Here is a 14,490-nt window from a genome sequence, read left to right as displayed (position 1 = left end):
ATAAAGAAGCAGGGTGTGGGAAGCAGCAGAGGGCCCTCAGAGCAGCCTTCCCATTTCCCCTGGTGGGAGAGGGTTTCACAGGTTTGGTCTCCGCCTCCAGCACCCTTTATAATCCCTTCCCTGATGAGACAGCTTTAAATAGAATGTGGTTAGCACAGCCTGGATTTTATCATTTGAGAGAAAGCCCTGCTCCCTGCTAGGGGAGGGTAAAAGGAAACCAGGGGTTTTCAAAGATACAGAGCCTGCTTGGGAACTCCACCCAATTCCCCCTTCTCTGCACCTCCTGCACAACCCCCCAGGCGCCCCCAACAAGAAAAGCTTGATTTGGCTGATACAAGGAGCACCACTTCGACTCCATTCTTTGGCTCACTTTTAATGTCTCATTACTAAGCAGCACAAGCAGGACTATACGTTCACCGTGAAGTTAAGCTGGTTACACATTTTATTGGATTCTAACAAAACTCTGGTTGATTGTCACCATTCCCACCGAGGTAGCCAACTTGCCTCGGGTGCACTGTAAGCAACCAGAGCAAACGCTTTCATTGGCTTTCCTCTTCTGGTGTCCGCCTCTAGTGCCTGTAGGTTCTTGACCAGCAAAATGTTAACAAATGTTAACAGTCAGTATTACCGCTTTAGGGGCTCACGGCTTGTCCAGGACAGGAGCACTCAAGCTCTAGCAGCACGCCCCTCCTACCAAGGTAACAAGCAGAATGCTGTTCTTATGGATCAAAATTCAAAATGCACTGACTAAATTATGAAAGAAAGAAAAGAAAGAAAGAAAGAAAGAAAGAAAGAAAGAAAGAAAGAAAGAAAGAAAGAAAGAAAGAAAGAAAGGCCTTTAAAATTATAATTTAAACTGGTGGAAAGTGAATATGGGAACCAGTGCATTAAAATAGCCTAGGGACTTTTTCTCCTGATCCTCTTTGTGAGGGGTTGGCCAATTCTTTCCGCAAAGGAGCAGACCGGAGGTATTTTAGGCTTTTAGGCTTAGGCTCGGTTTCTGTCTCGACAACTCAGTGCTGCTATCGGTACAAAAACAGTCACAGAGCATGTGATGGATGTAGCTGTGCTCTAATACAACTTTGTTTATGGACACTGAGATGTGAATTTGACATGGTTTTTGCAAGTCATACAATATTAGTTTTCTATCATTTGGCATGTAAGAATCATTCTTAAGCTTGTAGACCATACAAAAACAGGTGGTGCCAGATTGGCCCATAGGCCAGTTTCCCAACCCCTGCCCTAACATGGTACAAGATGCGTCATTTGGTGATACTGAATTAAATGTATTCAAGGGAACATAGCTTGAGATGCTACATGCACATTTTAGAAAAGACCATGAAAAATCGAGTGCAGCTAGTAGTTCCAAAGGGTAAACATATATTATGATATATGTAGGCAAAAGAAACATTTGGTTATGGAGAATCCTAACATTGGTCAAAGACTTCCATAGACTCACCACAAAAATAGGGCCCCATTTTAGGAAATCAACTAAAAATTAGTTAAGTACCATCCCACTTCCATTTAGCTAAATACTCAGCCATTTCTATTTACAAAGATAGGGCTGGGGGGGGGGGGTGTTTGTTTGTTTGCTTGCTTGCTTTTGGCACCAGATAAGTGATTTAAAATTATTGGGGTGTCTGGGTGGCTCAGTCGGTTAAGCATCTGCCTTTGGCTCCCCGCAGTCCCGAGTCCCAGGGAAAGAGCCCCACATCACAGCTGGCTCCCGGCTCAGTGGGAGTCTGCTTCTTCCTCTGCCCCTCACCCCGCTCCTGCACTCTCTTGTTCTCTCTCTCTCTCTCTCAAATAAATAAAATCTTCAAAAAAACCTAAAATTATTTTGTGCCCATATGATGACATAAATGATGGTGTGACTCCATATGACCACCCTCTAGCATAGGAGTGTAATGATTATAAAGAAAGCTAGAATGATCAACACTCATTTCAAAGAAAATACCAGAATTAAAGACTTCTATAAGTTGATAAAAGATCTCCTATGTAAAATCTCCATATAAAAATCTAAACCGGTTAGCCCTAAAGATTTGACTAATATGGAATGTAGTAGGGATATAAATATTTCAAACTACCTAACGTGTTATTTTTAAGCTAATTGGTAATTAAGCTTGTAGAGTTCAACTTAACTCTGAACACATCACATTGTCCACCCACTGAGTTTAATGTGAGAGTTTTCTTATGGTTCAGAATTTAAAATACCCTAATTAAGTTAGAAAAGCCTTAAAGCCATTAGTAAGTGCTATTTCTATTCCTGATAAATTCATGTCGTAGTAAGATCAGATTTCTGGTATTAAAGGTGGTTATTTCTGTGGGCTGAGTGGCGTTAATTATGTCACAGCAATCTGGGGCAATAGAAGTGAGCAGAATGAAAAACAGGAGCTGTTAAAATAGAGGAAGGAGTGACAGTTCCTGCGGTCCCCACTGAGAGAGAAGTCAGTGTGCAGAGGGCAGTCACCGCCCGGCCCCCTGCAGACTGGCGCAGTTTGGTGAGGCTGAGGGTGAGCACTCCTACCCACGCCAAATCAGGAAGGGATGAATCCACAGGCAGGGCAGGATTCTATTCCTCTTGTGAGGATGAGGTCAAGTGTAACATATCAACAAGATGTAGGTTTCAAAGCTTGTGTAGAGCCAACTGTTATTTATAGGAACACATCTAGCTGTGGAGAAAAATCACCGCCTCATTATTCAAAAGGCTATGGAAAAACACCTTTAAAATTTGTTTCCAGTTCTTAACTAGGGACTTAACAGATTAAAAATAAAAAAGGTCAGAAATGAGTATACCCTACTGCCCAAGAAAAGATGCCAGAAGGTGGTTCAAGCAAGCGTCTACAATCACATTTTCTCAAAACCGATCCTGAAATACATGATTTTTCATATAAGCTGGTTATCTCAATAGCTTCATTTTCATGGAGTTGGTTCCATTCAAATTATCCCATTTCTTAGAGAGTTATCTTCTAAACTATGATTGTTCATCCAAAGAGTATGTGTCCACAAACACAGAGGCACTCATCATTGCATTTACAAACAAATCTATGTATCACCACTAACAATTTTATACAATATCTGATGTAATTTCAATCTTTTTAAACTCAACTCCAAATTACACTTGCAACAGTGCTGAATTCCTAAATGGAAAAGCATATGCTGTTCTAAACTACACGAAAATGGGCGGTAATAAATCAAATTAATCTGTGAATGGATTTCGCATGTAGAAAGTCAGGGCATGATATTAAAAACATCAAAAGTGCAACAATAAAATTATATTATCAAGGTAACTTACTTGTTTTCTAAACTCTAGCCTGAGTATGGACAACAATGGGACACAATGAAATATTAAACAGTTCATCCTTTTGATGAATCTTTGACAAAAAACTACTTTGCAAAGAAATTCATACGTGTGATTCTTGTTAATTGTAGCCACCAGCACTGTGAGGCCTGCACTGGTAAAATAATCACTCAGGCAAACGATTTCCATTTAACTGGCTGGAGAACATTCTGAACCCCAAATGCAGCCAGACGTGAGGGCGAACTGTGGGCTCAGATGGCAAAGGCAGCCACTTCTCCAGGTGAAATGAAGAACCACCGCAGGCTTCACATCCCCAACTCCCCACCTGGTCAGAAATTGTCTCTGTTAGGAAAACTAATTAAGCTAAACAGTGAGAATGCATTTCCTGGGTCCTCCAATGGGGTGTGGCCCGGGTAGTGCTTGGGGTTTCAAAGTGGAGCCCACACTTGGGGAGCTCCAGGGTTTCCAGCTCAGGTCTCGGCAACCTGACAGAGGTGAAGATGAACACATTGATTGCTCTTCCAAAGTAGCTGGCAAAGCCACCTCTGTGCCAACAGCAAAGGTTAGAGGGAGACACAGACATCTTCTGGGTCCAAGGTGAGAGGACCAGAGGGCTCCCAAGCACAAGGGAAGAAGCAGGCTGAATGCATCAATGAGCTATGAACTGCATGTTCTAAGTCAGCTAATCTTCATTTCCGTGAATCTAAAAGGATCTGGAACTCACAAGCTGCATAAAGACATACAAATAAATTACCATGCACTGAAATCCAATTAGGTTCTTTGTTTCTTTGATTATCACTTTTCTGTTTGAAAAGGATTTCCACAAAAGAGGACACTCATACCTACAAAACTAGATGTAGAGATGATACCGTTCTGTGGACGTGACAAAAATAATTCCAAACTTTAAGATGTCAGACAGATTCTGGATGTTGAAAAAACTTTTTTCTTAATTTGTTTTTTTTTAGATTTTATTTATTTATTTGTCAGAGAGAGGGAGAGAGACAGAGAGAGAACAAGCAGGGGGAGCAGCAGGCAGAGGGAGAAGCAGGCTCCCCACTGAGCAAGGAGGCTGATTCGGGGCTCGATCCCAGGACCCTGGGATCATGACCTGAGCCGAAGGCAGACGCTTAACTGACTGAGCCACCCAGACATCCCAAACTTTTTTTTTTGAAAGAACTGTATAGTATTAATAGTAGCAAATCAAAAGTTTTGAATCTGGAAAACTTCAATTGCTAGAGGAATATAGGCATGAAGTACTTGTCCTTAAAGTTATTTTTCTCCCCTTTTTCTTGCTTGGCAATTATTAGGCTTAACATAACTTCTTCATCCATCCAAACACACCAAACAGATGCCACTGTTCCAAGATGCTCTAAGAAGAATGTTATTCACCTAACAATAGTGAAGGTCACAGAGAACAATCTGGCTCTATTTCTCTTCATGATCATAATAGAATCCCTTTAGCTGATGGGGATCTGAAAGTTGTCTCATCATACTTCTAACTCTACCCTCTGGCTCCTTTCTGAAACACCTGGGGCTTTCTCTAGCTGGGATTTCAGGAAGTCTATCTTTCCAGCAATCCAGGAGATGTGCTGCAGTGGGAAAGGAATGCTGACATCCAAGGGGGCTGCAGCAGGAACACAGGTGCTATGGGAAGAGGGTACTTTTTCCCACATGCATTGCCATACTTTAGAAAACATTTTGCCCTGGGGGCTTTCCACGGATTCAAACAGCTAGTGTCAGAGCCCTGGGTGAAGCACAGGTCGCTTATAAAAAACAAACACTTCTCAGTTTTAAAGGTCAAATTAGATTTTTATTTGGGTTCCCACCAAAACAACAGGCTTGAAAGTCAGGATTTGTCAAGGAGAACTAATTTTATGAATTATTTTAACATATGAAAAATCAACCCATAGATCACAGAGCTTCATGCCCTAGTGCAGAGGAGAGTGGCCTTCCACCTCCCAAGGCTGGGCCGAAGGTATTGGCCGCGCTCATATGGAAGGAGGGAAGGAGCAGTGGAGAAGTTACAAGTCCCATCTCCTGCAGTCCTGAGTGATTGTAAATAGAGCTAGGGACTCCCTCCACTGCATGGCCCAGTCTCAAGGTGAATGGGGGCAAAAGAGAGGATGGCAAGCTTTAGAGTGATGTTCTTTATAAGGACACAGGAAGAAGCCTTCTGCAACCATTCCCCTCCAGGTAACCAGTGGCCACTTTGTAGAGAGGCAGAGCGCAAGAGAGAAAGTCTGAGAGGCTGAGCAGTTTACCTCAAGAGACAAGTATTTATAGTCCAAAGTGGATAAAATAAGTCAATGCAATGGATCAAGTTCACCAAACTGAACAGAAATTGGGGAATACCCGCCTGAGAGAGAGAGGAAGGCTGCATTTTTCTTTGCCGTCTGAGTTGAGTGTGGGGTTCGCACTCAGACTCTGCCCAGAGGCACAGATCGTAGAGGGCTGAGCCTGGGTGCTGACCACAGCAGCGCAGCCCCCTCTGCTCAGGGAACTTGTACTTACTCAAAGTCAAACGGAGACAAAAGTTTACTGAATAAATTAGGATAAGGAAGCTCAACACTTCCTCCCAGCTTTGAAAAGCCACCAGTGCAAATCATGATTAACCAAAAGAACTGTGTGTCTTATTTACAGAGAAAGGACAGCATTTTAAATGTGTATACAGTCCTTTCTTTTTTTTTTTTTTTTTTGATTTCCTGGAAGTGTCCTTGACAGAAAGAAGAACTTAGCAAACAACTTATCTTTACCCATTGCAGAAACATAAAATACTTCCAAGCAAGAAGAGAATATCAAAAATAAACTCTGAAGGAATGTAAGAGCAAAATCCAAAATGCAATGTGGGATTTGATGGGAACAAGTAATTTCCCTGCTCTTGGATAGGCAAAAAAAAAAAAAAAAGATCACAATGCTTCAATGATCTTGTACTATCAAAAATGTAGTAGTGTTCTTCTACATAAAGCATAGGTTTAGAAAGAAGTTCCCTAAGTTTTCTGGAGCTTTAGGTTTCAGATATGTTTTATACATAGTTTCTATCAGACTCAGTGAAATAAAAATATTAAAATAAAAAAGAATTCAGTGTTTGAAAAATACGCAATCTTGCTCTGCCCCTTTAAAAGGCAAAAGAAAGACTCCAAACAGAGAAGTAAAACAGTAGAGACCCCACCAAACTACTGCACTGTAACAGTTGCCCTGGTGGCCTTGGTTCAAATGAAATCTATGCGAGAACTGAAATGATGCCAAGAGCAGGCTCCCATTTCTCATTTACACTTACACACACACACCACCCCCCTAAGTTCAGTCTTATCCTAAAGCATAATAATCTATCTGGTCTTTTTTGGGAAGGTTGATACCTCCAATTAAAAGAAGCTTTTAATGTCTGAGGCAGTAAAGTGATAAAAGGAGCCACAAAGGAGACGGGGATCAATAGCGGCCTTATTACAGATTATCTCTGGCTTGGTCCAGATGGGCCGACTCCATTAATTATCAAGTGTGATTTATCTCTTCACCGCATTAAGCAGTGGCAAGACAAAATACATGAAATCACACCCATAAGATAAAGCAGAGTGCTCCTGATGTTGCGTGCCAATTGCCAACATGTCTGTATAAGAAAAGAAGCCCTTCATTTCACATATTTTATTTAAAGAAACTTCTTTTAAAAGAAACATTTAAAGTAATGAGTTAGAAGGGACTATTCAGTAATTTATATAAAAACACTCAGCAAATAGACAAAGCATCAGGTCCCTCCCTTTTAACACTGAAAAAATACTATTCTCTACTGGATAAATGGATTCCCCAGAGTATGCTTTCTTAATTAAATGTGAAAGCAATTAAAATCAAGATTTTTGTGAAGCTGTAAAAGATCAAAACAAACTAATTTTAAATAGGAAGTAGATATAAAGGCACTGCAACGGTAGGAATGAAGTCCTGTATAATCTCTGAGCAGACGGGGCTGCCCGAGGGCCCACGACTGTGCACCTGAACAGCCCTTCTGCCTGGAACAGAATCGGGCCTCATTTTCTTTACTGTTTCTTCTCTCCTTTCATTCCCTACAACTCCACCTTCAAGTACACTACAGTGACTGAAGCATAGTCCATATCACAGAAAATCATAGCAAAATCAAGGAAAAACTTTTTTTTTTCTTAAAAAAGTTGTATTAAGAATCCCTTCACGGGAGAGCCTTCCTCGTAACAAATTTTAGGTGTACGACACATTTCTGTTGACCACTGGCACAATGCTAGCCAGGGGGCTCTAGAGCTTATTCATCATACTTAACTGGAACTGTGCCTGTTGATTAATAACTCCATTCCCCCTTCCTCCAGCTCCTGGTAACTACCAGTCCAGTCTCGGATTATATGAATTTGGCTATTTTAGATACCTCACATAAGTGGAATCATATAGTACTTATCTTTCCATGTCTGGCTTATTTCATTTTGAATACTGTCCTCAAAGTGCAATGAAAAAAATTTGTAAAGAGAACTTTCTTTTTATGCAGCATTTCCACTGTCCTCTCTCTAAAGAGAAAGAATGTTGACTCCTTGGTCTCTGTATTTTAGTATAGATCTCACAAAAATTTAGAAATTTTAAGTCTGAAATAGGAAACGGATAAACAAAGATAGCTAGAGAGCTGAATTATTACTTTCGTCAATACTAAAAGGATGGTAAAAATCACTTTCATTTAAAAAGATGATGAATTAGGTCACTGATACTGATGGGAGGGGAAGGTTTACATTGAAATGCCAGTGCAGATGTGTTCTTAAGAGCACTGTGTATTGTAAAGAGTACCCAGTAATTCACTAGAATGTCTTAAACTCAGGGTACGTAATCCTTACTTTCTCCCACCAGCTTTAAATTACATGAGAGAACATTCTAGCTCAATTTTGACATTCGATTGTGAACAGCAAATGCATTCAAGTTCATTTACATAAATTTTAAGTAAAATATTTAAATGTTTTGTTTTCTGAAGTAATACCATAAGAGATATGTTCAGCTACTTATAACCAGATTTCTTTGAGTGGAATCTGATCTAACTATTGAAATAGTCTTCCTTAGTTTAAGCTCATCAAATCCTTTTAATCTATTCCAAAGTATGAAAAATGAATTCTTTTCCATCATCATGAGGAACAGGAATCAGAAACAAGTTACCTCTTGCTTGGAGAACCCCACATGAACAACTTTGGATTATTATTATTGAAGATATCTGGGCTTTATCTGTATATTGATCACTCATCTATAAACCACACATGGTTCATTTTTCCTCACCTGGATTGCAGAAAAAACACGGGATAAAGAGACTCCTAAACCTAGTTCTGCCACTAATTTGATGTGCCACAGGATTTCCGTTGTTTCCACCTGATCGGCAACAAAATAAAGGCACTCACCATGTGGTCTCTGGGCTCTCTTTCACTCTCAGCCTCCTACAGTGTGTAATGCCTGAGTCTGAGCCTTGCCCTGTACTACTCAGAGCTGTGCAGGAACTACCACGGCCCTCACGTGAATCTCCCAGAATATGTGCGTCCACATTTCTGAGCACGTTTCACTCCATGAACTCAGCTTTGAACAGCCTCCTTCTTATCACCTCTACCTTTTGAAATGTGACTCATTCTTAAAGGTCTAGCTCAAAGTCCAATAGTTCCCTGAAGTCTTCCTAATCCCTAAACTGGAAACTGACCATTCTTGTCCATAAACATCCAAATGGTTTGTTCACATATTTTAAAATACCTGTTATGTATCATCTTACTATTTACGGATACACTTTATTTCTTCTATTAAACTGTAAACACCTCAAAGGGAGAAAAGGCTTATTTGTCTGACAACACATGGCCATTCCCACTCTCCATACCAGTCCAGTCCCTGTTTTCAACAATCCCCACCCCAGTCTGCCTAGTCTAAGAAAGTGTCTGTACTTCTCTTCTTCCTTTACTCCTGAGTGGCTTTGACACCTGCATGGCTTTGACCCAGGGTTAAACCTCACCACTTCCAGGACCCAAGGAGGGACCACACAAAGGGTAAAACCACAACTTGGGCAATTTAGAAGATCCATTTGTTGGTGGTAATCACAAGAGCCATTAGGACAATCTAGGGGCCATGGATAGGGTGAACATACAAGTAATTATCTAAACAGGAATACTTTTTTTTTTTTTTTTGGAAGATTTTTTGTTTATTTGAGAGAGAGAGAGAGCAAGCGAGCACAAGCAGGGGGAAGAGCAAAGGAAGAGGGAGAAGCAGACTCCTCGCTGATCAGGGAGCCCAATGCAGGGCTCGATCCCAGAACTCTGGGATCATGACCTAAGCCAAAGGCAGACCCTTAACTGACTGAACCACCCCCAAACAGGGATACTTCTAAGAGTTAAAGGGAGAACAATTAATAATTAGTCTGGGGCAAGAGGTATATCAGCAGGAAGACCAGGAGGTGTGACCACCCTGGACATGGTCATCCTTTTCTAGCCTCCAGAATGGCTTACAAGTTGTTCACATTTCCATGGTCAACCTTCTCTGCATTCTCCTTTTTCTCAAAGAAAATGGCATATTTCTGATACACTGGCCTATTAATAAGAGTTTAGACAATGAAAAGTAATCACAATCGTGACAGCATAAATACATATCTGCACACTCTTATTTTTTTTTTTAAGATTTTTTTATTTATTCATTTGAGACACAGAGATACAGAGAGAGAGAGAGAGAGAGGGAGAGAGCATGAGCAGGGAGAGAGGCAGAGGGAGAGGGAGAAGCAGGCTCCCCGCTGAGCAGGAAGCCCGATGCGGGGCTTGATCCCAGGATGCTGGGATCATGACCTGAGCCGAAGGCAGACGCTTAACCATCTGAGCCACCCAGGCGCCCCCATATCTGCACACTCTTAGGAGATGCCATGTATGGCCCTGGCCTCCCTAGAGGGCAAGCTTCAGCAGTGTAGACTGGCAATGACACAGGAGCTCTGGAGGGGATTTCTCGTACCACTCTTACTTATCATTTGGAGCCTTCATATTAGAAATGGGAAGTCAACAAAATGAAATAAGATCTTATTTCCAAGGTTAATTTTGGGTAAAGCTCAACATAACATTACAAAAATAAAGAGCTATATTTAAAGTTACAGACTGTCCAGGACCTTAATATACTTCCCATCAATACTCCTTTAGCTAGCTTTAATAAATTAATGGTCACAGGTAAGAAACCATTAAGTTACTAAAAAAAAAAAAAAAAAAAGACTATAAAATATAAATATTACAAGAGTTATTGCTGTAGAAATATTAGTTTTTAAAATTCAAATTATAATAATTTGAAATTAATTTTAAATATTTTATAGCTTAGTTTTTCAGAGGAAGTTAAAACAGAACAAATCAATAGAGCCAGGGGTATAATGCAGCACAGCTATGTCAATTAAACATTATGTAAGAGTAAATTTCACAATTTAAAAAATTTGAACACGCTAAAACATTCTGTCTGATCATTTCTGCAGCGACACAACTCTCCAGTTATGTGTAAACAAAAGTTGCGTAATAAGAGTTATCATTTAGCAGCCCAGGAAGAGCAAGGGAGCAGGGAACTAAGGAGCACTGAGGGATTTCTGTGCCAAATACTGGGATGGGTGCTGGGAGGTTGCTGGCGTCCAGAGCCTCTGTGCTATGAGCCCTGAGAACCTCCTGCTTGGGGTCGGCAATCAGCCGCTGGACTAGGTCCTGGGTCATCACCCCTGTCCGGTACCCCCTGTTACCACCCACGTGGGGTGCCGCCACCCTACTCTCAGGAAGTTCCTGGTAAAAAGGTTACCGTGAGGGGCGCCTGGGTGGCTCAGTTGGTTAAGCGACTGCCTTCGGCTCAGGTCATGATCCTGGAGTCCCAGGATCGAGTCCCGCATCGGGCTCCCTGCTCAGCGGGGGGTCTGCTTCTCCCTCTGACCCTCCCCCCTCTCATGCTCTCTCTATCTCATTCTCTCTCTCAAATAAATAAATAAAATCTTAAAAAAAAAAAAAAAAAAAAAGGTTACCGTGAGGAAATGTCACCGTGGGACTGCTGCAGAAATCCGTGAAGCACCAAGGGTCTAAGTCATCTTAGATTTTGGTGAACAAAAGAGGTCTACAAGCTGTCTAAGGATTTTATGTGTGGCTTAAGCTTAAGAAGCATTTACACACATCAGCTGCCTCTTTTGGCTTCTTCTCACAAAACAGGAGGAGATGGGAACTAACTAGGTGGCCTCGGTCACAGTGTGAAAGAGTTCTTCAAGCTTTCCCATTTTTACCTCTTCCCCTCTCTTTCCACTTTTCGCTACAAAGGAGCACAGCATAAGCGTTCTGTGTTTTGCTCCCCAGCTGCCTCCGTTACCTTCCAGTGGACTGGATGGCTCTCTGAGGACAAGGGCAATTCCAGTTCATTCTTGCAGCCCTTGCAGCCCCCAGCACAGTTCCCTCCCCAGCGTTTAGAAGCACTTGCCCCTGGCCCTCCCTCTTTCTTCAGGTTGACTGCCACTCTCCGTGGTTTGCCCGCAGAGCCCACTGTTTGGTCCTTTAGATTGCTCATGCTACCATGAATTCTAAGCTAGAAATAGTAGGAGCTAACACGTATCTGCTAAAATGTGTGGCTACTGCAGAGGAATCTAGGAAAAAGGTAATGAAGCAATAAGCTGTTTAAAATACTGCATTCTACTGACTTGTACTTCCAGATCTTATTTGCCTGAAGACTTGAGCAAGTAAGATCAAGAAGTGAAGAAGACCAAGAACAAAAGGTATTTAGAACTTTTGTTCTTGGAAACAGTACCCCTTGGTGAAGTCAATTTGTGAAACAGGGCATTCTCTATCTATTGCCCTCTTGGGAACTCAGTGTGTCAGCAAAGAAAAGGCCCTAAGATGTCCCGCAGTAAAGACATATGATTAGTTTTGTTCAATAGTATTTCCCCAAATTGCTTTACCACGGAGCCCTTGCTCCCACGTGACATTTACTAATATCCTAAGAAACCAAGTTTCCTCTGAACACACTGTGGGAAATGCTGGCCTAATCTGTTTTGTCTTTCCTTTGAATCATATAAACCCCTCTGAATTAAAGCTTTCAGATCAACTTCCTGAAGAGTCAAAAATATTTCTGCTAAGGCTTATGATGCCGATCCCATTCTGTCTTTAACCACAGTGGCCATATCAGACAAAGCCTGATGTTTTGTGGTTCATCACGTTCATCACATGCACGGCTCATGCATTTTGTGTAGAGAAGGTGGTGGATGCAGCCTCTTAACTCTGAGCACCCTGAGGAGCAAAGGCTGATAGCCTGGCCTGTCTGGGAGAGGAGTGTCCAACACCAGCCTTAAACCTCGCAGGCTAGAGAGCAACGGTCAGCACTCGTGAGTGCTGACAGCCTCAGTGACATCGTGGGCTCGAAACAGTGCTATTTGCCCACGAATTCTCCCTTAGAGCTATGATAAGTCAAAAAGTACAATAAGACCAGGATATGATTCACAAAAATGCAAGATATATGTAAGCACAAAAATGTAATATTCTAGGTATCCTGAGGACACCTCATTAACGTTAAGTTGCTTACAAATTATAGGTATCTCAGAGCAGCTGCTGTAAGGAAGGAAAGCATTACACATTATAATCATGGGATGGAAGCAATTGCCCCTAATGGTGCTGAAAATTTATGTTAGAAAAAATTAAATTTCTTACTTTTACCAGTCTGAAAAAGTGAAAACAAAATAAAAATGAGCAAATCAAAGGCTGGTTCCAGAGAAAGATAAAAAAAAAGTCCTTTGCCATGTATGTGTGGAAAATAGCATATGCTTTAGAAATCAATTCGGATATATTCTTGAAAAGCTAACTACCATTTAATCCGACTGAGGCAAGTGTTTCTGAACCCTGCTTTCTAAAACAAGGACAATAAAACACTGAGCTCTTTCAAATACAGCAAAGTCTGAGGAATCATTTTTCCACCATAGGTAAATGAAGCATGAAATAGGAAAGCACACCCTAGCAAGAGCACCTGAGTATGTATGTCTGGTGTATTGTCTTAAGATAGCTCTCTCACCCAGCCTCCACAAAAGTACAAAGAACAACTCACCATGTCGTAAGTTGTTACAATCTTCTTTAGAACCTCAGGCACAATTCCCTGCAACTCCATCGTGGGATACTGCTCGCTCAGATTCAGGACCACCAGGGGCGTGTTATCAGGTCCCAGGAAGCGGGGAGACACCGCCAACATGCACTGCATGAGATTGGCCACAGAGGAGAGGCCACACAGCTCCTTGAATGACACCACGGCATTCTGTTAAGTGGAAAGAAAGGAGGCGCTTTGTAATTAACCGGAGGCTTTAATTTCTCGTGGATATTCTATTTGATATACTTGATTATACTTGAACTGCCTGGTTCAGTAACAACCGTTATTAGCAATGTCATGACAGAATTAACTATTTCATGCCAGGAAAAATGGCTATTTTCCAAAATAAATACAGTTACAGACATTTTCAATACCAATTTATCAAAAGTACAGAAAATGCGAGTAAGTAAAATTCATCTGAAGGGTAAAGCCTCTTTTCAGATCAGAGTTCACAGTGGTGCTAAGGCTGATATGCAATCATGAGCAAACAAAAAGAATGGCTTCTGCATTCAAAAAAGGTAAAGGAAAAAAATCAAATCAGGTTTAAAGTAATTATCAAATATGCCAGCCATCCAAAAAGGAAAGGAGTATTTTTGAGGGAGAAACTTGAATGTCTCTCATCTATTTACACTGGTTCCAAATCAAATGGATTTTTTTTGGGGGGGGGGGTGTTAAACAACAAATTTATTGTCTCAGTTATGGAGGCTAGAAGCCCAAGATCACAGTTTTGATATGTTTTGTTCCTCTGAGGGCATGAGAGAGGGAGTGCTCCATCTCTCTTTCTTAGCTTTGGAAGTCATGTGAAGGCAAAGATCTACCAGCCAAAGATCTACCAGCCAATCTACCAAAGATTGTCAGCAAACCACCAGAAAATCTAAAGGAATTTTGAGGACAAAGCAGTTTGCTTGAGAGGTCTGCCCAGTAGGAGACCCTGCCCTATTAGTGTATCCACTGATTGTAACGTTTCTCCCCTACCACCCCTCTCTCTCTTTTCTCATCACCAGAGCTATGCCATTAAAATATCCGGTAAGGAAAACCCCTTGACACTGTCAAATGTCACTGCTGGCATTCTTGGAGCACTTACCAAGTGCTAAGCGAGTAGGACTACTTAG

General features: G+C 41.4%; 1 protein-coding gene across 7 annotated transcripts in view; it reads right to left on the bottom strand.

Moving 5' to 3' along the window:
• The window catches only part of PLCL2 (phospholipase C like 2), a 185,588-nt gene that overhangs the window by 53,793 nt on the left and 117,305 nt on the right, over positions 1 to 14,490 (bottom strand). For all 7 annotated transcript variants that reach the window (XR_010410711.1, XM_064588372.1, XM_064588354.1 and 4 more), the window contains exon 4: positions 13,343 to 13,546. Coding sequence is in view for 6 of the 7 variants with exons in the window: in XM_064588372.1 (XP_064444442.1) it covers positions 13,343 to 13,546 (204 nt within the window). In the remaining variant the exon portion in view is untranslated. The remainder of the gene's footprint in view (positions 1 to 13,342; positions 13,547 to 14,490) is intronic.

The sequence above is a fragment of the Mirounga angustirostris genome, unplaced genomic scaffold (assembly GCF_029215605.1).
Source record: "Mirounga angustirostris isolate CCGP_5_RB_7025 unplaced genomic scaffold, mMirAng1.0.hap1 SCAF_1, whole genome shotgun sequence".
Classification (NCBI taxonomy): domain Eukaryota; kingdom Metazoa; phylum Chordata; class Mammalia; order Carnivora; family Phocidae; genus Mirounga; species Mirounga angustirostris.
The sequence above is the reverse complement of the archived record's forward strand: the minus strand, read 5'-3'. Positions and strand labels throughout refer to the sequence as shown.